This window comes from Crinia signifera, chromosome 5, assembly GCF_055691185.1.
Source record: "Crinia signifera chromosome 5, ASM5569118v1, whole genome shotgun sequence".
In the NCBI taxonomy this organism is placed as follows: Eukaryota; Metazoa; Chordata; class Amphibia; order Anura; family Myobatrachidae; genus Crinia; species Crinia signifera.
In genome coordinates, this window is record NC_139221.1 from 28,841,271 (window position 1) to 28,862,336 (window position 21,066).

At 45.2% G+C, this 21,066-nt stretch overlaps 1 protein-coding gene across 4 annotated transcripts in view; it reads right to left on the reverse strand.

Annotated features, from left to right (window-relative positions):
- Positions 1–1,065: 1,065 nt before the first annotated feature.
- The window catches only part of OXR1 (oxidation resistance 1), a 402,412-nt gene continuing 382,411 nt past the window's right edge, over positions 1,066–21,066 (reverse strand). For all 4 annotated transcript variants that reach the window (XM_083186876.1, XM_083186874.1, XM_083186875.1 and 1 more), the window contains 5 exons: positions 17,592–17,717; positions 16,797–16,949; positions 13,859–13,954; positions 7,214–7,287; positions 1,066–2,736 (listed from right to left, as the gene is read on the reverse strand). In XM_083186876.1, the coding sequence (XP_083043002.1) occupies positions 2,601–2,736; positions 7,214–7,287; positions 13,859–13,954; positions 16,797–16,949; positions 17,592–17,717 (585 nt within the window). In that variant the 3' untranslated portion in view covers positions 1,066–2,600. The remainder of the gene's footprint in view (positions 2,737–7,213; positions 7,288–13,858; positions 13,955–16,796; positions 16,950–17,591; positions 17,718–21,066) is intronic.

Sequence of the window (21,066 nt, forward strand, 5' to 3'; positions counted from 1 at the left end):
TCGACCTTCCTGCATGTCGATCTAGACTCCGCCTAATGACTGTCATCCAACTTGCTGATGACCTAATGATCCACACCCCATTCCTAATACGTCCCAGCTGGGATCCATTCCCCATACATCCCCACCTTTCCTACTTCCAACCACCCTGACCCAGAACCAGTCTCCATATATCCTGCCTGGGATCAATTTCCTATACATCTTGCCCAGGATTTATTACCCCCAAACATCCCTTCCCACCACCCTGCACCAGCTCCACCCCCCATACCTTGTTCCCTCCCAACCCCCTGCCCCACCCCCCATACCTTGTTCCCACCCACCACCCCATACCATGTTCCCGCCCACCCCACTGCCCCAGCTCCCCCCCCCCCCATACCTTGTTCTCTTTCACCATCCTGCCCAAGATTTGTTTCTCCAGCCTTCGGTCTCATGTAAAACCAGACATCAATTTTTTTTTTTTTTATTAAGCCACCTTAATATGACCAATTGTGTATTGATTGTCACTTCCCTACATGTCTTTTAAATACCTGCTACCAAAAACAGAACATAAAATAAGAACCGTACCCTAATGATTCCACATGTGTCAGCCTAGCTACATTGGGTCACTAATGTAATCAATTAAATCCCAGGAGTGTGCATCCAATAAACAAAACCTATATACAGCATGCATTACCAAACCTGACATGTTAGGCGGAGGTGAGCCTTTGGAGAGACACAGGTAGCTAATACAGGGCACACATAACCAAATGCAGCTACCTGGATTAGCATGTTATTTCCTAGCTGGCTTTGGATAATGAGATGTGATTGGTTGCTAGGATCTACCTGGAATATGTGATCTTGGGTACTGCTTAGATGACGAAGGTGGAGGTCGTTATGGTAACAGTAGAAGCTGCGTTATAAGTCCAGTACTAGCAATAGACCACATGCCGCACCAGCTATGTATTATTGTATAGGCACAAAGCAACCTGCTACGTTTGATCATTTTACCTGTGCACAGCATATAAAATAACCGATATCCAAAAGTCACAATGAAATATCCCTACATAAAAAAGCACACACACTAAAAAAAAAGGTGACATCCGACAATTTTTATTGTACATGTATTTATTTTCTATATATATATATTTATACATATATTTATAATTATATCACTATGACCTTATAGTACTTAAAATCCATTACAGGATTAGTAATAGTCTTGAATCCACAAAGACGCTAATAGTGCTGTGGAAGACCAGAGGGGGAGAAATGCAGATATATTTACAAGTATTCTACATACCAGACCTAGCAGGAATATACGTATATGTACATAGAGAAGGTTATGCCCTGTAATTGTATTCACATTCAGCATTAGCATGGTATAAATAGAACGTCTTCCCCTTTGTTACCATAGCAGTATATTTTCTTTTGAAGATTTTCTTTTATATATTTTTATATCCAGGAAACGTAAATATTTTCAGATGCTATACATATATTAACCCGGACCTGGGCTACCGGCGGCAGTTCTCAGAGTTCACTCAACTACAAGTTCCGGCAGTCGTTGCGGAAATGGCTGGCAACGCTTGGCGGACACTGTAGCTTAAACCGGCAAAGAGAGAGAGCAACCGGCGGTCGCACCTTGACGCCCGCGTTAGCCATTCCATTTGGCTTGTATTGAGTCTCCAAAAAAAAAAAAAAAAAAAAATAAGTTAAAGTGCTATAAGCAAACCCGTCGAATGAACACGTTAATAAGAACAACGCTACATTTTCAACAATAATTTACAAAATAATATACATGTTTATCAAACAGCTGAAGTTTCAGCACGAAGAGAACCGTCACATTTAGAACAGCAACTTACTCGCAGAACACAGGATTAGAAGCTTCGTCGTTGAGAGAGTGTTTTGCGGAGCACTTTATTGCACGAAAGGCGTATTTCTCTACGAATCCGCTACCGATATAGTCTAGACTGGATTTTTCTTTTTTTTGTTGTTTTTCTTTTTTTCCCTCTGAGATCACAGGACTGTTTGCATAATCCACAAATATTACGAGTCACAATATTGTCTACTTATCGTACGAGTCAACCAGTTTGTCAGATTGGATACTAAAAAAAAGTACAACATATATGCACTCAGTACAAAACTACATTACGGTTTCCTGCTTGTTCTTATGCCCTGTACTCAGAATTGGTATTATAATTTTTAGGGAGCGTGAACTATGGTTCCGAAAAAAAAATATGGTTGGTCTGTAATACCATCCTTGTTTTGTGTCCGAAAAAAAAAGCAAACAAAAAAAAAAACCTCCGCTGCCAATTCCATAATCCATCTCCAAGCTTGCACTTGGTGGCATGGAGGGTAGGACCAGATCGGTGACAGAAAAAAAGTGACAGAATTCCAACATTCATCGAAAACGTACAATTACGGCTCCACCCAAAAATCATGTCTGAAAATAGATATAGCTACCGAAAATAAACAGGAACTATGGTCAAATATTAACAAAAATACAAATATATTAAAAGGTATATATATATATATATTAGTAAGCTGCGGTACACAGAGTCTCTCTGTTCTGTACAGAGGAGGGGGTGGGGGAGAGATTTTGTGCAGTGTTGTATGTACAACGTTAATTACTCAAACCCCCAAATCTCAATGTCTTGAACAATGAAATCCTCTTTCTTAGAAAGCGTAGGGTTTCCGAAAGTTTTGCAGGAGTGACTTCTGCCGTGGTAAAGATCTCCATCCAGCCACAAGGCAAACTCCCCCCTGCAGAAAATAAAGACGCACATGTTAGGGGTGCAGATCAGTAATGGCAGGTTATAAAAGTCGTGTCCTAGAAATTCCGTTTGGCCTAGGTAAGAGACTATAGGCCTGAAGTCATAACTATAAACCAAATAATGAAATAAAAATAAAGCCCACCAGACATTGGAGCATGGAGAATTCCAGGTGAGGTCTACCTACAGATGACCTTAACAAGACTATTTGTACGGTATCTGAAAGGCAGATCGAGGGAGCGGAGAACGACAATACCATGGTGGACCACTAGAGGTCTATTTAGATGTCTGTATGTGGTCGACTGGGTTTACACAGACAGTGACAGGGGCAGACTAGATGGGCCAAGTGGTTCTTATCTGCCGTCAAATTCTATGTTTCTATGACGCAGGATCATGAGTTGGCAAGCGTCAACGGGAACCTGATCAACAGTAGCAAGGTCGACAAAGGTTTTTCATGCTGGTCCACTTGGTTCCTACTCGACGATCCAAGTGGACATATAATAGTGTGCCCGAAGCATGGCGGGCAAAGTGGTACACTAATACGGTGCACATAAACCGTGTCCACTTGGCACAAAAAATAATAATGTGAAAAACCTGCTAGTGTTAACCAAAATCAAGTCGATGCCTGCCTCACGTCGATTCAGCGTCAATATCTATGTAAACCTGGTCTTCAAAGTATAGACGTCTAACCAGACGCCGTCGACCATGGTACAGTCGACCTCAGCCCTGTTGATCCGCCAATCCATAACCATTTGTACAGTATGTGCCGCCCTGACACTTATACTATTTCCCGGCATCCGTCGGTGGATTCTTTTAGCTATATATTTCTATAAATCAAGCAATTGGGGTTTTATTTATAGATTTCAGTTACCCTAGAACACAATAGAATTCTGCGGCAATGCCTGCCTTGGGAACAACCCATGCTCAGAGGACAAGCGCCATCAAAGGATACGGCTGGAAGAGAAGAAATCCAGCAAGACGGGGAGTACAAACCAATAAAGGTCAAAGGAAGAGGAGATGTCCTTTAAGTTTAATAAGAGTGCACAATGTGAACAGTGAGGGATTGCTCTGGTGAGATCTGCACGCTTCCATTGGGATGCTGTCGGCAGTAATGAGGTCGACACATAAAAAGGTTGACATGCATTAGATCGACATGGCCAAAATGTCAACACAAGCAATAGGTTAAAGTGGAAAAGGTCGACATGTGTTTTTCACATTTTTCCTCCCAAAAAAGGTTGTTCTTCATACTTTACCAGCCAAGTGGACGTAGAGTTAGATTAGAACAGCGAGCGAACGCAGTGCAATTTTTACGGAGTCCATGTCGACCTAAATTGACAGACACCCAAAAAAGGGAAAACTCCTGTTGATCTATTGCTTATGTCGACTTTTGACCAGGTCACAGAAAAAGGGAAGGGTGAAACCGCGCTCAACTAAAACAGGCAACAGGTATTGGTAAAAAATATACGAATATTTAATAATATGAAATAAAATATAAAGTTAAAAGGATTACATATCCCATAAAAACATTGATACCACAATGCGTTATGTGTGAGATGGTATAGTCACCCACAATATGCTGCACAGTCCTGAGTCCGTTCCTAGAGTGCCTCTGTAGTGATGTCCCATAAATGGCTTTGTTAGGCGAAAGGTAATCTCCAGTCCAGGGAGCTCCTTGTTGTTGATGGGTGCTCTACCTGGGGTTGTGTTGTAAGGGACCAGGGAGCACCGGATGTTGGTTGGTGCTCTACCTGGTAATGGATGGTAATGTCCCAAATTGCAGGCTGGTGGGATAGAATTCCCAAGGCTGGTCCGGTCACAGGGTTTGGATTGTATCTGCAGGTTGACTGTGGGTGTCCTGGGTCTCTTTCACCGACGCGTTTCGCTATATAAGCTTGATCTATCACCTTGACTATACCATCTCACACATAACGCATTGTGGTATCAATGTTTTTATGGGATATGTAATCCTTTTAACTTTATATTTTATTTCATATTATTAAATATTCGTATATTTTTTACCAATACCTGTTGCATGTTTTAGTTAAGCGCGGTTTCACCCTTCCCTTTTTCTGTTACACGTTGTTTGGGACTGACATCCGAAACCGCTGCTTCAGCTTGACAACTCCTTCCAGGCGCACTCTAAGGCCACAAAGAAAAGGAGGATATAAAAATATCCAAGAAAGGCGCTTAGTGTGCGTATGCTTGGCTAATAAGCTGCAATCTAAAAAGGGGGAGTCAACCCCAATATAATATACAGGAAAAAAAAGGGGGTGATCGACTGCGCTAGGATGGATTATACAGAATAACATTTTTTTAAGAGAGGTCAGGTGTATGGTGAAAAAGAATTACAATTTATTAAAATAGACATAAATATACATATAATAAAAACAGAAAAAACAAATTGACTTAAGTTTGTGTATAGTCACCCTTGGATTTGCGACTGTCCAGTCCACTCGATTTTTTGGAAACAAAATCTTGAGTTTGTAATCCACTTTGTAGATTTAGATATAGGTGATTCCACACCCGAAGTTAGCGTCCCGATATGGGGAATAATTTTCCGGAAGACGGGGGGCAGGGGAGCACTCTAAGGCCACACTGGTGACCTAATCTTTTCTCTTTTGACCATGTCAACCTAAGATGTGTCAACCTATGGCCCGTCGACCAATAGTGGTCGACCTATTGACACTATGACCCATACCCCTTCCACTAGGGGTCTATAGCCTAAGCCTACAAGAGAGAAAGTACCAGCCAATCAGCTCCTGTCATTTTCTTTCAAACGTGGAACGTAAGATTGCGGTTGTGTGGAACTTTATCTCTCTCCAGTAACTCGACCCCAGGTGTTTGTACCATGGGTGTATAGCAACAGTCCGACTCACTGCCCATCACTGTATACCCCACTATAATAACACAACTCTAGAGGCAGCTTATGTACACCATTGTAGTTTTTCATTAGTTTAAAAAATACATAGGGGGAAATTTACTAAACGAAATTTGTAAAAAAATAGGTGTATTTGTATCCAGAAATACACTTATTTTTGACATTTACTATCCCGAAAATACGGCAATTCGTATTCATATTGATAGCACATCAATACGAATAGCCGTATTTTTGGGATAGTAAATGTCAAAAATAAGTGTATTTCTGGATACAAATACACCTATTTTTTTTACAAATTTCCTTTAGTAAATTCCCCCTTAGTGTCTGTGAGTCTCCAAAACACTGCCATCTGCTGGCAGAAAAGTGAAACTACGGGTGAAATTAACTAGGATGAGAGTTTCAGAAAGTGAGAGATTTGGTAAGAAATCTTCCATTTTTTTAAAAAGCGGCAATCATTTACACTGCAAAACCAGTTTGATTTTGCAGTGTAAATGATTGCCGTTTTAAAGCAACTGGAGATTTCTTACCAAATCTCTCATTTTCTGAATCTCTCATCCTATTAAAGCTCACCCATTATCTCTTTCTCACACATGCAAACACAGAAGGTAGCAGACTCGCTTTGGAAGCTTTTGCATTGAGCGGGCTTACTAGTACGGTATACAAAAAACAAGGAAAAATGTGGCAGTACTTTTTTATTGGCTATAATAAATGCCACAGGGTCATTCGTTACCAACAAAAACAAAAGTGGGGTAACAAGTAAAATGTTTGTGGTGAGATTGCTGCATCCCAAAACAAAGATATACTCTTATTTGTATCGTTTGTAATAAATAAATAAATGTCAAAATAGTACACCCGCACCACCTACAGGCTTTATGTAGGTACTGCTTGATAGCAAATACTATAGTAATACTATTGAAGAATGGCATGATTCAAGAGAACGCCATTGCAACAGGAAGAGTATCAGCTAATTAATATGTTGCCCCTTCTACTTTTCACATTTAATATTTGGAATGAGCCCGTATAAAGGGCCTGATTTTGAGTTGGGTGCAGTAGTGATGATGTCGGACACAGTGGAGCAAGGTTTTCCAATTTTGTATGTACCAGAGACGCAGTACAATGTTAGATGCGCAGTAGCAGAAATGTAATTGGGTGTCCTTCTGTAGTGACTGGGATAAACAGGGGGACATCTAAACAGATGCACAGAGATGGGGGAGTCTTATGGAAGGCCTGTTACTGTAAGTGATTACTTACAGAGACTCTCAACCACTAACAGTGGCGGCCACAGGCAGGGCTGGTGCATGTGTGACCGATAGGGGGGATTAAAAATGCCCCACATGGTATTTCAGGGTATACGGACTCCAACGGTGGGCATCCCAGTCCAGGGAAAGCATTACAGTGGCATTAGCATAAAGTCTCATATGTGACCGCTGCATCAGACTCAAAATCAGAACCAGAGTCCTTATAAATCCTGTTCGCAAGAAAAGGTCAGACTGGAAAAATGAAGCGTGCGCACATCGGCATCACGGGATGACTAATATAAGCTGGAACTGGTAACGGACACTTTAATCATCAAAAAAAACATATAATTTACCCTCCTCCGCCGAAAGCTAGCGAGTCCATATCGCCTTTAATAAAGAACATGTTGTCACCTGTCCATTTAAATACCTAGAAAGAGAGAACAAGAAGGTCTCAGTCATAAAGCGAAATCTACATCCTCAATGCAAAACATACATTTATACATCCTGAAAGGCCATTGATGCTCCGGTCATGGGAGATCTGTAATTATTATAGTTAGAGAAGATCTGTCATCTATAATAGTAATGTTGTACAGAGTTCAAAGAAATAAATCAATATAGGTTTTTAACTGCTATTAAGTTCCGTCCGGAAAGCAGAAGCCTGAAAAGGATTTCATAGACACTGCATGATTATAACCAGGAAAATACACTTTAGATGTTTACTGTATATATTATGTACTCTGTATAGGTTTAAAAAAAACTAAATTATAAATCATGAAAAAAAAAAAAAAAAAATCACTGAAATTAATTTTCACTGTTTATTTTCCCCAAGCTCCTTTGAATTAATTTAGTGTGTTAAGTGATTACTATGGAAACCAGTGTCACATTCTTAGCATAACCCCCCACGCTCAGTACTTTCCCCATCACTATGGAGGTTCTTAACTGGGTTTATCCCCATACACATTAGATGAGAAAGTAAAAGATAGTGTCCAGAAGAGACCTTCTTTCCCGTCTAGTGTGTACACACAATATAGTTAACAATGCACACTCTCACACATCGCTAAAGGTGCATACACACTACAATTTTTGACCAATTTCTTTGAAAGACATTTCCCTTGAACCCAGTGCCTTGAACGAAAGATATTGACGACAGATGAAAGACGACAGATCTAGCTACAGTTTATAGGCTCCTTTTGAAAGATATCCGAATTGAGCTGCATGCACAGTTGACAAACAAATCATTCGTTATTCCTCGCAAACGCACTGAAAGATATTTTGACCAATTTCGTTTAGAATGGCCGAATTGAACGAAATTGGTCAAAAAAGTTGGTCAAAAAAATTGTACAGTATGTATCCACCTTAACGACTCCCTTCCTCGTCTGAACATGTAGAGAAGAGGGATGACCTGGTTATCGAGGGCCATGCTGCAGCATGGTTCCCGCTACTTCCCCTCTCGCCGTCGCTCCCTGTGTCCATCAGCAAGTGTGTATGTTGCATCGGTAGTTCCAAAACAATTTTGAACATCGAGTATCAGAAATTGTTTCACATCAACTCTAGGCCAAAAGATTCTTTTTGAGAAATTCAGAAAAATCAAGATTTTGTATTTACATTAAATCCTATTCTCCGAGTCCACAGGTGGCACTGGAGTGCTTTCAAGTGGGGAATAGAAGGTGACCATAAGGAGCATGGGCGGCCTCCCATCTGATTGGCTGAGAGAATTCTCTCAGCCAATCATTTCAAAATATTCAGCAGCTGCATCACACCACGCCGCTCGGACGGACCCCGCTTCCCACCACCACCAGCTGGCCAGACCCCGCCACCACTAGCTGGCTGGGCCCCGCCACTAGGAGCTGCCCGCCTACCCCATGCTGCCCGTCCCCCGCCGCACGGACAACACTGCTAGCTGCATATAGGTGTGTGCCAGTGGTGCTTAACCGCTGGCAAACACCTAGGATTGGACCAGACACATCGCAGGTGCTATAAAGCACCTGCGATGTGCTACTGATGGGTCCGATTGCGAGACATCTGATGTCCCGCCGGTGCGACCACAGGGTACGCGGCGCACGGGTCCACGCACCGGACCCGACGGCATGTCACACACAATGGATTTGGCCCAATTTCAGGGCATGATCCATCGAATCGGACCAAATTGGCTCAGTGTATGGGGGCCTTTAGAGTTACACTTTCTGCAGGTCACCTTCTTAGAAGTGCCTCCTGCAATGTTACACACACACACACAACTCTCTACACACTGTTAGTATAGGATAGTAAGAAATACTGTCCAGGAGAGAAGCACAAAGGAACAGGCTGTGCCACAGTGTCACAACAGTGCTATGGTATATGAATATGCAGAGCGCTATGACAGCAAATTTATACACAGCCTGTGTTCTCCTGACAAGCCACTAAATCCCACTGTCTGACTCACAGATCCTGGGGTAGAGGCAGCAGGATACAGGACACCTCCACTTTCTTCTCCCTTTAGCAGCTGGGACCCAGAGTGCGCGGTGTAGCTCACCCACTGCTGGCCTGGTCCCCTTACTATGCTCCTGTATTTGAAATGCTCGCTTTTAAATGCCGCCTGACTGTTTTTGTCTGGACGCCCTTCTAGCTGGGAGCCAGGGTTATACTCACCACTGCCCAGCTGCCGGCGGTGGACATGCAAGCAGAGGACCCAGACGCACACCGCATGCAGTGGCATCCGCTCTCCACTGTAACTGAGGTCACAGCAGCGAGTACTCGGGCATACAGTGGATAGAGACCCAGGCAGTGCTCACGTTGCAGGCAGGTAGTGGTGGACGCTACCTACATGAAATAATAGCCCAAGAGAAGCAAAAATGTGACCAGCTCCTGCAGGGCACAATCTAAGACTGCCTTGGGGGAAGTAGAAGGGGAGGAGCTAGCCACACTGTTTTATATTTATAGTGCCCATGCTCCTTGTGGTCGATTTCTATTCCCCACTGTAAAGCACTCCAGTGCCACCTAATGGATGGAGGAGGAAAGTAAATGTATAGGTAGTCCTAAGATAATGTGGCGATGGGCAGGATTCCCTTTGGCTTATCATCATATTTTTTCATTGGAAGCCACAAGTAATGGTTTAACCCAGGCTTGTCCAACCTGCGGCCCTCCAGATGTGCTTAAACTACACATCCCAGCATGCCTTGCCACAATTTGGCTATTAGGGAATGCTAGAATGATGGCAATGCATGCTGGGATGTGTAGTTTTAGCACATCTGGAGGGCCGCAGGTTGGACATGCCTGGTTTAACCTATCACACTGACCCTAAAAATAAATGGACCACCAACCCAGGGCCCCCCTACTAGCGCCTTGGGGACATCCTGTATCAGCTTCATGTAACAAGAACAGAAAACATAAACCAATGGGCAGGTGGATGAAATGATGGAACATGACAGGCAATAGGAGGAAGCAAACCTTTCACAAAACTAGGATAATTATTATGTGGGAAATTCTTTTTATTTTTTTTTTAGTTGGTGACTGACGAACCTATAAGAGTTGTGATTAAGACTTCATGTACGCAGGTTGTAATCACCGAGCCCAATCACGGCTGATTAGGAACTTCATGATGAAGCCTTATACTTCCCAAACCACTTGTCATAACAAACAACGTTTGTGCATCCAGCAAAATAGCGATAGATGAGCTGCACAGGCAGGAAATGAAGCAATACACATTGGGGGTGATTCTGGTTGACTCGCAGCTCACAGAGTCCTTATAATGCCGCCCAGCCGAATGCACGCCAACACCCCCCCCCCGCAAGGGGATGTGTCAAGAAGATCCATCCCCTCGCATGTGGGAACAGCCAGCGTTTTCATTAGGACGCCCATGTAACGATTGGTGTTCCCATGGGCGACACCTGAGCCCACCGCCACCCGGCCTGCACCGCTACGTTCGATTGGGTCAGCGACACTGCAAATATAGCAGGACAACATCGGACATGAGTACGATGGGCCTTACACATGCACAGTATCGATAATCGTTCGCCGTGCGATCATGTCGGAATTACCCAGATTCTGCAACACGAGTCAAGCAAGCTGCACACTCAGTGACTTAAGGCTCACGTGTCATAGAGAACTATAATGCAATATGCACCATGTACATAGGTTGGGCACCTACTGCTATAGGGTGCTGCAATATGAGTAAGAAAAACGGAATTACACTTAAAAGTGCCCATACACTTATCCGATTTGGGACAATCCCAACGGATCGGGCAGAGAAATCGCCCCAAATCGGATGTGTTTGACATCCCACCAGACCCAATGCGTGGTCCTGTACGCAACGGGTCGGACCCTACAGATTGAACCTGCTGCAGGTTCAATCTGTCGGATTGGACCCATCAGTGGCCGGCCTATCCTGGACCCCGCCGCTTCCAAGGTTTTTTTCATTACTCTCCTGCCCCCACAGTTTTCCGGGAATTTACATGTAAAAATGGGCACATCAAGTGCCAAATCGTTAGTGAGCTCTCCCAGGGAGTTGCCGGGGGGGGGAGCTCAGGGAAAACTGGGTCTGACTTGTCCCTAGGACAAGTTGGACTAGTGTATGGAGGCCTTCACATGCAGGCTGAGCAAATAAACTAGCGCAATCAGTACATGTAGCACTGAACACATACCACACAGCCAGTGGCGTAACTACCTAATTGTCGCCCCCCCGCTGCATATTTTTCGGCGTCGCCCTCCCCTCGGCCCCCTCCCTCCCCTCAACGTAACTTCCCGGCCGCATCTGCCTGTCGCGGTCCCGTCTCTCCCGGCGCCGGCTCCTCATGAAAACGGACTCTTAAGGCTGCCCCCATACTGCAGACAGTATGGGGGCAGCCATTATCTAAGAATCCGTTTTCATTATAGCAGCAGGAGCCGGCGCCGGGAGATACGGGACCGTGACGGCACGGCACCAGACAGCAGCGGGTAAGTGGTAACTATAGCCCCGCAGACCCCCGGCACCCACAGGTTCTCTGCGCCTCCCTGCCATCGCGGGGGCTGCGGAGCTATAGCTACGCCACTGCACACAGCCTGATCTTACATTTAGGACTCTAAAGGGGTACATTTACTAACATGAGAGCACTAGTGAAGATGGGATGTTGCCCATAGCAACCAACCAGATTCTATTACCTTCTAGAAGGTGCCAAATATTTAAGAAGTAGAATCTGACTGGTTGCTATGGGCACATCTTCAATAGAACGCCATCTTAGTAAATGTACCCCTAATACTGGTATCGCAGGGCCTTTTCCCATAGCAACCAACCAGATTATATTAGGATGCGGATTGAATTCTTTATTCGTAGGATATAAGCAGTGGAATCTGTATGATCGCTCCCTGAACTTTTGTGAACATGGGGTATATTCAATGCCGATCAAGCGAGTTATGACGGCGAGCAGTGCCTATTGTCCACCGGGTACTTGTTTCCTAGCACGGCCACAATCGCGGGCATCGCGGGTAATTTTTAGTGGCCTGCGATGCGACCGACGCGATGCCCGCGATTTCCCATTGAAATGCATTGAAAAAAAAAGTGAAAATTGCGTCGGTCGCATCGCAGGCGGCTAAAAAAGGCTTAAATGGTCCAGACGCGATGCCCGCGATTTCCCATAGGGAACAATGTTAAATGCCTCAATTTACCCAAATCATCATAGGGAACAATGTTAAATGGGCCAGATACCCCCCAAAACACCCCTGAACAGTGAAATGCCCCCCCCCCCAAATTAGTTAACGTCACCCCACGATCAACGTGAACCTGAAGCGTGGCGAGCGCAGCGAGCCCGCGAGGGGCGGCGGTACGCGTCCTCCAACCTTTTCATACCCCCACTATCCACGTCGGCGTGGAGTTGAGAATAGAATAGTGTGGCGAGCGTAGCGAGCCACCGAGCCCAAAGCGTGGCGAGCGCAGCGAGCCCCGCGAGGGGACGCGGATACCTGTGAAGCCCGCGAAGGGACGCGTTTACCTGTGAAGGTATCCACGTGCGCTCGCCACGCTTCGGGCTCGGTGGCTCGCTGCTCTCGCCACACTATTCTATTCTCAACTCCACGCCGACGTGGATAGTGGGGGTATGAAAAGGTCGGAGGAAGCGTACCGCCGCCGCTCGCCACGCTTCGGGTTCACGTTGATAGTGGGGTGGCGTTAACTAATTTGGGGGGCCATTTCACTGTTCAGGGGTGTTTTTTGGGGTTTCTGGCCCATTTAACATTGTTCCCTATGATGATTTGGGTAAATTGAGGCATTTAACATTGTTCCCTATGGGAAATCGCGGGCATCGCGTCAGTCGCATCGCATGCGATTTTTTAGCCTGCATGCGATGCGACCGACGCGATTTTTTACCTGCAATGCCCAAGATCTTGATCGGTGTGGCCGTGCTAGGAAACAAGTACCGTCCACCGTCATAACCCGCCCTGAGTATTCAACTCACCCCCTGCACTGTTAGTTTCCGACTCGCTATTTCTAAAAAGCGAGTGGGAGCGGTGTGTGCGGTCGTCAAAACAGTGAGGCTCGCAGCTATATGCAGCGGGCTTGATACATTAGCGATGAACCTCAGCGTTCGGGGGAATCCTCACCGTCCTCTGATGGCGAGGATTTCCTGGAACGTAGAACAGGGCGAGCGGGCCAGTGAGGGGGTTAAATGGCGAGGATGGCTTGTTTTCTAAGCCATACAAAACTCCTTCGCTGGCGACATTGAATACACCCCATAGAATCACCTTATCCCTATAGATTGTAGGCATGTGAGCAGGGCCCTCCTACCCTATGCGCTATAATAGGAACTGTAAATAAATAATCATCTCAGCTGACAAAAGGGAAGACAACAAATTAGTCTTTGGGCAATATTTATCATCCGTTCTAAAATCCTGAGGGAACATTTCTAAATAAATGGAATTCTCTAAGGAATTTGTCAGCGGTGTAACTCCAAATATCTTCCTTAACTTCACAGCGACAAGCGCCAAATGCTGAGCTGCAAAGTCTCACGTGTTCTCGTGTGATAGATTTCAAGCAGAGAGAGCAAACTTACCTCAAAGTCAGGGCAGAATGTAAACAGGAAGGTTTCTCCAGTGCCATAGAAACCGTCGCTCACTTTAAATGGTTCAGATGCTAATGCCCCAAAGACCTGCATGAAAGACATAAGTATATGATCAGTCGCTGGCCGGTTTGCTCAAGACTTCATACGGTGACTGCCCCCCTCAGTGACCTCTACAGTAGTGGGCAGATTATTCCATATATTCTTTGGGCGGGATGTGCCACACATCGGATAGGATACTAATCGCATATGTACTAACATATGCGATTCATATTGCAAATGACAACTCATGCAAAAGGAGCTGCCCTTTTCAAAAGCAGTCGGTGCCGGTTGAGAGAGTCCCTCTCACCTCCTCTGCCCTGGTAGCCTCCTGTTGCAGGGACTCCTGGGCTCCTGATCCTACTCTCTCCACCTGGAAGGGGAAGTACTAGGTCCGAGCAGCACAGCTGGAGGCTGTCCGGACAGCAGGTGGGGAGGCGGAAGGGGGCGGCGTGGTTGGGTCCGGTATGGGGAGGTGGGGGATGCAAAAAGAAGCCCATAGGCTTCTATAGGGTAACGCCAGAAAAATCTGTTGTTACCCTCTGTGTCGGAAAACGCGCCGATCCCACGCTGATACAGTATATCTGAAAATACGGTAAACCCAACCAAAAACTATTTTTTTTACGGCATTTTACGTTTGCTATATCCCGGCCTTCATGAATAGTGAGGTCACGACTTATATAGAATTAGCAATTAACATACTGTAACCCAGGGCTCGAAAAACCCCGGGCGCCAGGTCGCCACGCTGACCTGATTTTGCTTCCTGACGACCAGATTTGCCAGGATCCAGATCTCCCCAGGCAGAGTGGTGGCTTGCATTAATGACAGCAGCCGGCAGAGCGGTGGACAACTCATCCGCCTGCCGCTGTATCAGAACCGGACGGCTTTTTCAAAACTCAAGGAGGGACAGTGGCCGCATTTTGCAAAGGGATCACCAGGCCTCACTTCAGTGGGTGCCCCGATGAAGTTGCTCCTCCCCCTAATGTACACGGTCCTGCACGTGGAGCGGCGGCACACAAACACACAGAATGGATATGCAGAGTGACAACTCACCTCCACTGGCTGTCGCTGTATCAGATCAGGTCCGCGGAGCAGCTATTTCAAATCTCAAGGCTTCAATAAGAGCTCACTTCCTGCACCTGATTGGCTGCCAAATTGCGAGTCAATCGGAGAGATCACGGTTCGGCAGCGAATCAGGTGCCAGCAGTGAGCTCCGATTGAAGCCTTGAGATTTGAAATAGCCACACTACGGACCTGATCTGATACAGCGGCAGCCAGCGCAGGCGAGTTGTCATCTTGCGGATCCGCTCTGTGTGTCGGCAATGTCACGGTGGAGAAGTTCATCGGGGCACCTGCTGTAGTGATGCCTGGTGATCACGGTGCCCCTGGGTCACCAGCACAAAGGGGCCACTGTCCCTTCTGGAGAGGGTCATATTCAGAAGTATGCATTGTGTTTGTACCACGGTATATGTAAGTTCTGTATATGGGTGACCTGGGGGGACTCCGTGGGGTTGTGTGTGTATGGATGTTCTGGGGGACTCAGTGGTGCACTGTTGTGTGTGTATCAGTGTGCTGGGGGACTGTGGTGCAGTGCTATGTATCAGTGTGCTGGGGGGGAGGGGGGGGCTCAGTGGTGCAGTGCTATGTGTGTATCAGTGTGCTGGGGGACTCAATTTAAAAAAAAATTGTCGAGCCCTGCTGTCGCCAAGCAATTTTATTAGACGAGAAGGGCTGGTTCTGTTATCAGGATACATATGGATGACTGGATGTCAGAATACAGACACCAACATCCCGAGCCAGGGAATCCTGACAAAGGTCAGATACTTGCCTTCAGATGGAGTCAAAATCTCGGCGGTCGAAATACAGACGCCGGAATCCCCACCGTCGCAATGCCGCCTATTTATTCCTCTATGGGTGTCCAGGACACCCAAAGAGGGAGAATAAAACAGTGTGCCGAGCGTAGCGAGGCACCGGGCCCGCTTCGTGGCGAGCACATCGAGCAATCAAGGATGGGCGATCCACGGCCCCCCCTTGTCGCTATTTCGACCGCCGGGATTCCGTACTGTATCCCTTGCCTTCCCGCTGCCCCAGGGCCCCAACCCTCCCTTCTAGCAGCCTAAACCTAATCATCACCACGAGTGCCTAACCCCAGTACCCCACCACCTAAACCTAAATTCCCTTCACCACCCTGACTGTCAGGATTCCAGTGCCTGTACAGTGACCGCCAGGTTGCTGAATGCATCCCCAATTATGAAATGCCAGCCTATGGGTGAAGGTAAAACAAATTAAATTTTGCCAGCGTACTTCATGCCCAAAGTACGCTGGCATGAAGTACGCTGGCAAAATTTAATTCCGGAAGTCCCAGGCGGGGAGGAAACGCGTTGGTGGTGTAAGCCCGCACCTAAATACCCGCTTTGTGCAGCAATACAGAAGGAGGCATCCAGATTTTTGGGAGCAGGACAGCGTTACAGAGGAGAAAAGGAAGACCGGTATCCTGACTCCAGAGAATTGAATAATATGCTCATTTGAACTGTACGTCTACAGTTCCCTTGGATCTGGTAATTACCCCCCCTTTATATGCTGACAGCGGAGGATTCATTTTATGTCTATTTTGTTTTAATTGATTTAAACTGTCTCTTGTGTAATAAATTTGTTACATGTGGTACTACACCATGAGAGATTCTATTTGTATTCCCTACATGTGGAGTATATGCTGAAGAAATCTCAGCAGAAGAATTACGCTACTGAGCGCCGGATAAGTCTGTGACTCAATTTGTATTGGTTTGGGGAAATATGTAATACCGCCTATATGAGGAGAGCCTCACCCACATGCTATAAGCACTTACGAACCTCAGAAAGCTACGTTCCAAAATAGAAGACCGGGAGAAATCACCTGTGCATCGCTGTCTTTAATCACCATGAGTACTGGTGTGTCCAACCCCAGCATAGTCCTGTACAGGGTCTTCAAACTCATTCCGTGTTTCTCAGTACTGTAGACAAGTGTCCATGGGTAGCCGATTGTCCTAGGTGGGAGGTGCTTAGTGAGCTGTTGGAACGGTCATACAATACAGATTAATGCAGGTCATATAATTTATGTAGCAAAAAAAAAAAACCTTAAAAAAAAATTGCTAAATTTAAAAAGAAATGGCATATTTGAAAAGAGAATCGTTTTTCCCCCCCTGTAATGGGTGGGGGTTGCAGTGTTAGGGGACAATTCATAGCCATCCAATCAGATGCCATTTATCATTTCAAACAGCCAGCCAGATGCAGGCACGTTTTGTGCAAATAAAATCATATAAAGTACATATAGTAGGTTTCTGATTAGTTCTTACACAGAGGATAGGCACATTCAACCTTTGATTGCCAAAGAAAAGGTATAGGATGGAAGAATAGGGTGAGAGGGGATAAATGGGATGGGTAGGAAGATGGGAAGGTACAGTAAGTAGGAGGTAGGACTAGGGATAGAATGATAGAACCGGAAGAGATGAGAAGTTGATTAAGGGTGAGATGGGATGGTTAATAGTGGAAGAGGGGGAATATGTATGGAGAGAGGTGAGGAATAGGGGAGATCAAAAGGTGAATAGAATGGGAAGATACTGTAGTAGCAGAGATAACACAGAGACAATAGCCAGGGTCCCAGTGAATGACAGCTACAGCGCACTAGTTTATTTATATAAAAATACACCACCTTTTCTATTTGGTCAACTTGGAGAAGCTGACTGGGGTCACTGAGATTCGGTCGGAACGCTTCCGGTTCCAGGTCGGTCTTGATGCTTGTGGTCTGCTTGGAGCAGACATCCTCTCTTGTTGCGATCTTTAGGAGACAGACAGATTAATCAGCAAGTTCCTGAAAGCCGCCCCCAGATACTCTACTCATATCGAAATTGTGGTCTCTAATTTGAAGGTGGGCCAGCTATCCAAGTGGATATTTAAATAAAAGCAGAGATCTTGGATCCCTGTATTTAGATGCTGTGAGAGATGTGCAAAATATCTGCTAAAAACACCAGGGACGCAAAAAAAAAAAAAAAAAAAAAAAAAAAAGAAGAACAGTCACTGTGAGCGACACTGCCAATTTTATCAGATATTTTGCACATCACCCCCCCCCCCCAGCAACTCTGGCACTCATCGGGTTAATAATAATCAGAGGTGATGGACAGTAAGTATTATTTCTCCAGAGCCATCAGACCACTTTAGGGTCATTGAGGCAAAGGTTATTCTCATGTGTGTACAACTGGTTCATAGCAAGAAGAGATAACGTTGACACACAAAAAGTGCACAAGAGCCTCTAGGATAGGTCATGCACAATGTGAGATACAGAACACGGAGATATACAGGTAAGGCATTCCACACGCTACATGCAAAGACCTGATAACCTAAGTAACACATCCTGCTGCATTCTTAACAAAATACAACAAACTGCAAAAGACTTAGACATACCTCTAACATCCTTCATGTTGTCACTGACCAGTCTAGGGAAAGTGTTTTTTTTTTTTTTTTTTATTGGTATTAAGACCAAAAAAGCAAACGACAATGAAACAAAAAAAAACAAACAAAAAAAACATGTCTAAAACACAAAAAAAAATATACACTAAAAAAGTAAACCGTACACACAGCTGCATATTCTACCCATGACAGCCACGGCCTTGCCGGAAAAAGCGGGCAGTTCCGCACTGCAGCCATTGAGAGGTTAAAGTTCAAGTTTACGAACCGTACACCACAGAATTTTTTTTTTTTATGGTATGCTTAGTTTAAAAAAATTCTATATAAAATTAAATAAAATACAAAAAAAACTGAGCATTTTCATGTACAAAGAAGTATTAGCCAGCTCAGTGGTTAAGAGAGAGCTATGAAGGTTCTGGTATTTGTAGCTGTACCATATTGATTAGTGGATTGGGCACATAAAGATATTTCGGTACTTGTGAGTTATCCGGGCGCCCGATTTTGTACTTACGATTTGCATGCGATTTGCATGCGATATCGCATACGATATCGCATACGATATCGGATACGATTTGCGATTTACATGCGATTTAGCATGCGATTTGCATAAGATTTGCTATTCATTTCATTACCCCACTATCCCCAAAGTGTGTCTATCAACGTGAACCCGAAGCGTGGCGAGCGCAGCGAGCCCGCGAGGGGCGGCGGTACGCGTCCTCCGACCTTTTCATGCCCTACTATCCACTAGGGCGTGGAGTGAGAATAGAATAGTGTGGCGAGCGCAGCGAGCCACCGAGCCCGAAGCGTGGCGAGCGCAGCGAGCCCCGCGAGGGGACGCGGACACCTGTGAAGCCCGCAAGGGCACGCGGATACCTGTGAAGGTGTCCGCGTCCGCTCGCCACGCTTCGGGTTCGGTGGCTCGCTGCGCTCGCCACACTATTCTATTCTCACTCCACGCCCTAGTGGATAGTAGGGCATGAAAAGGTCGGAGGACGCGTACCGCCGCCCCTCGCGGGCTCGCTGCGCTCGCCACGCTTCGGGTTCACGTTGATAGACACACTTTGGGGATAGTGGGGTAATGAAATGAATAGCAAATCTTATGCAAATCGCATGCTAAATCGCATGCAAATCGCAAATCGCATGCGATATCGCATGCGATATCGCATGCGATCTACTACCAAAATCGGACGCCCAGATAACTCACAAGTACCGATATTTCTATTTATGTCAATGCCAAATGAAAATAGTAACTTGTTTGTCCATCTTCAGGCGAGTATGGGTCATAAAGGTGGACAGTTAATAAGTCGACAAATGAAAAAGGTCAACATGGTCAAAAGGTCAACATAGGAAAGGTCAACATAAAATTTTCCCATTTTTTTCAGTGTCTATGTTGACATGCTTTGGGCTCGGTGCCTCAATACGGTAAGATTTTTTTACGACAGTCGGAGGAACAGCCCTGGCATTGAATAGGCAAATGTAAATGTGACCTATTAGTGTCAAAAACAAGCGATATTTCCGCCTATCGGAAATATACACCAATATTGAATAAATGCTATGTCCGCTTAAAGTATGTTGACCGTTCCATGTGTCGACATATGGCCTGTCGACCAATAGTGGTCAATCTATTGACTGTTGGCCTTATTACCGACGACTGCATCCCCTTCAGTAGACCCCTTGCACAATGTCCAGAATATCACAGATGTATACAGGAGGAAACAGTTTCCAAACATATCTTTTGTGCTACTGCTTTACGAACAACACATGTAAGTACATCATTTGTATTGCGCTACAGCAAACAGTCAGCAAGTCCCTTCTATCGGGCCTAAGCACCAGAGACAATAAAAGCTGAAGTGCGACTGGACTTTCTAGACCAGTGATTTTCAACCTTTTTACCTTGCGGCACACTATATAAGATTTTAAAATTGCCAAGGCACACCATGAGATCCCCACAGGGCAAAATACATTGGCCCCCACAGGAAAAAAAAAAAAACCTATTGGCCCTCATATAAAAAATAATCACACTGGTCCCCACAGGTAACAAAAATAATACATTGGCCCTTTACATGAAAAGAAGAGAGCAGTAAATAACAGTAGAACTTGAGATGGCTGTAAACTGGCATGCGCATCTGTAGATCTGGGGGCACACTTGAGAACAGCTCAAGGCACACTAGTGTGACACGGCACAGTGGTTGAAAAACACTGTTCTAGACCAATAAGCGTTGTGAACACCAATGTTACTAAATGAGTCCCCTAGTGATCGTGTAAGCTGCATTTAAGTATACCAGTCATGCCGATTAAGGTCATTGCTGATTAACCCTTTATGACCCCTTGTCTATTTAAATGGACATTATTAAAAAAACGTTTTGTATAGAATGTATTGTGATGTCATCACTGGGATACATCAGAAACATGCAATGGGTCATAAAGGGTTACAAATCCATACTGAACTGCAATGTTTGACATCATAAGACAGTGTTCGTTCTAGCAACCCTTGCAGTTCCTCATCCAGGCCAGGGGTGTTCTCTCTGCTGTGGAGGTTCTACTACAACAACGTCAATATCTCAGAACCGATGTGCAGACCAGACCAATTCCAAAAGCACCACAGCAGAGGAACTGCAAGGGTTATGAAAAACGCAGGGTTCTAGAATGAATATTTAATACTGGGACCAACAGATAAAGACAATGCATATTTCCATTTACAGAAAATCTGTACAACATTTCAA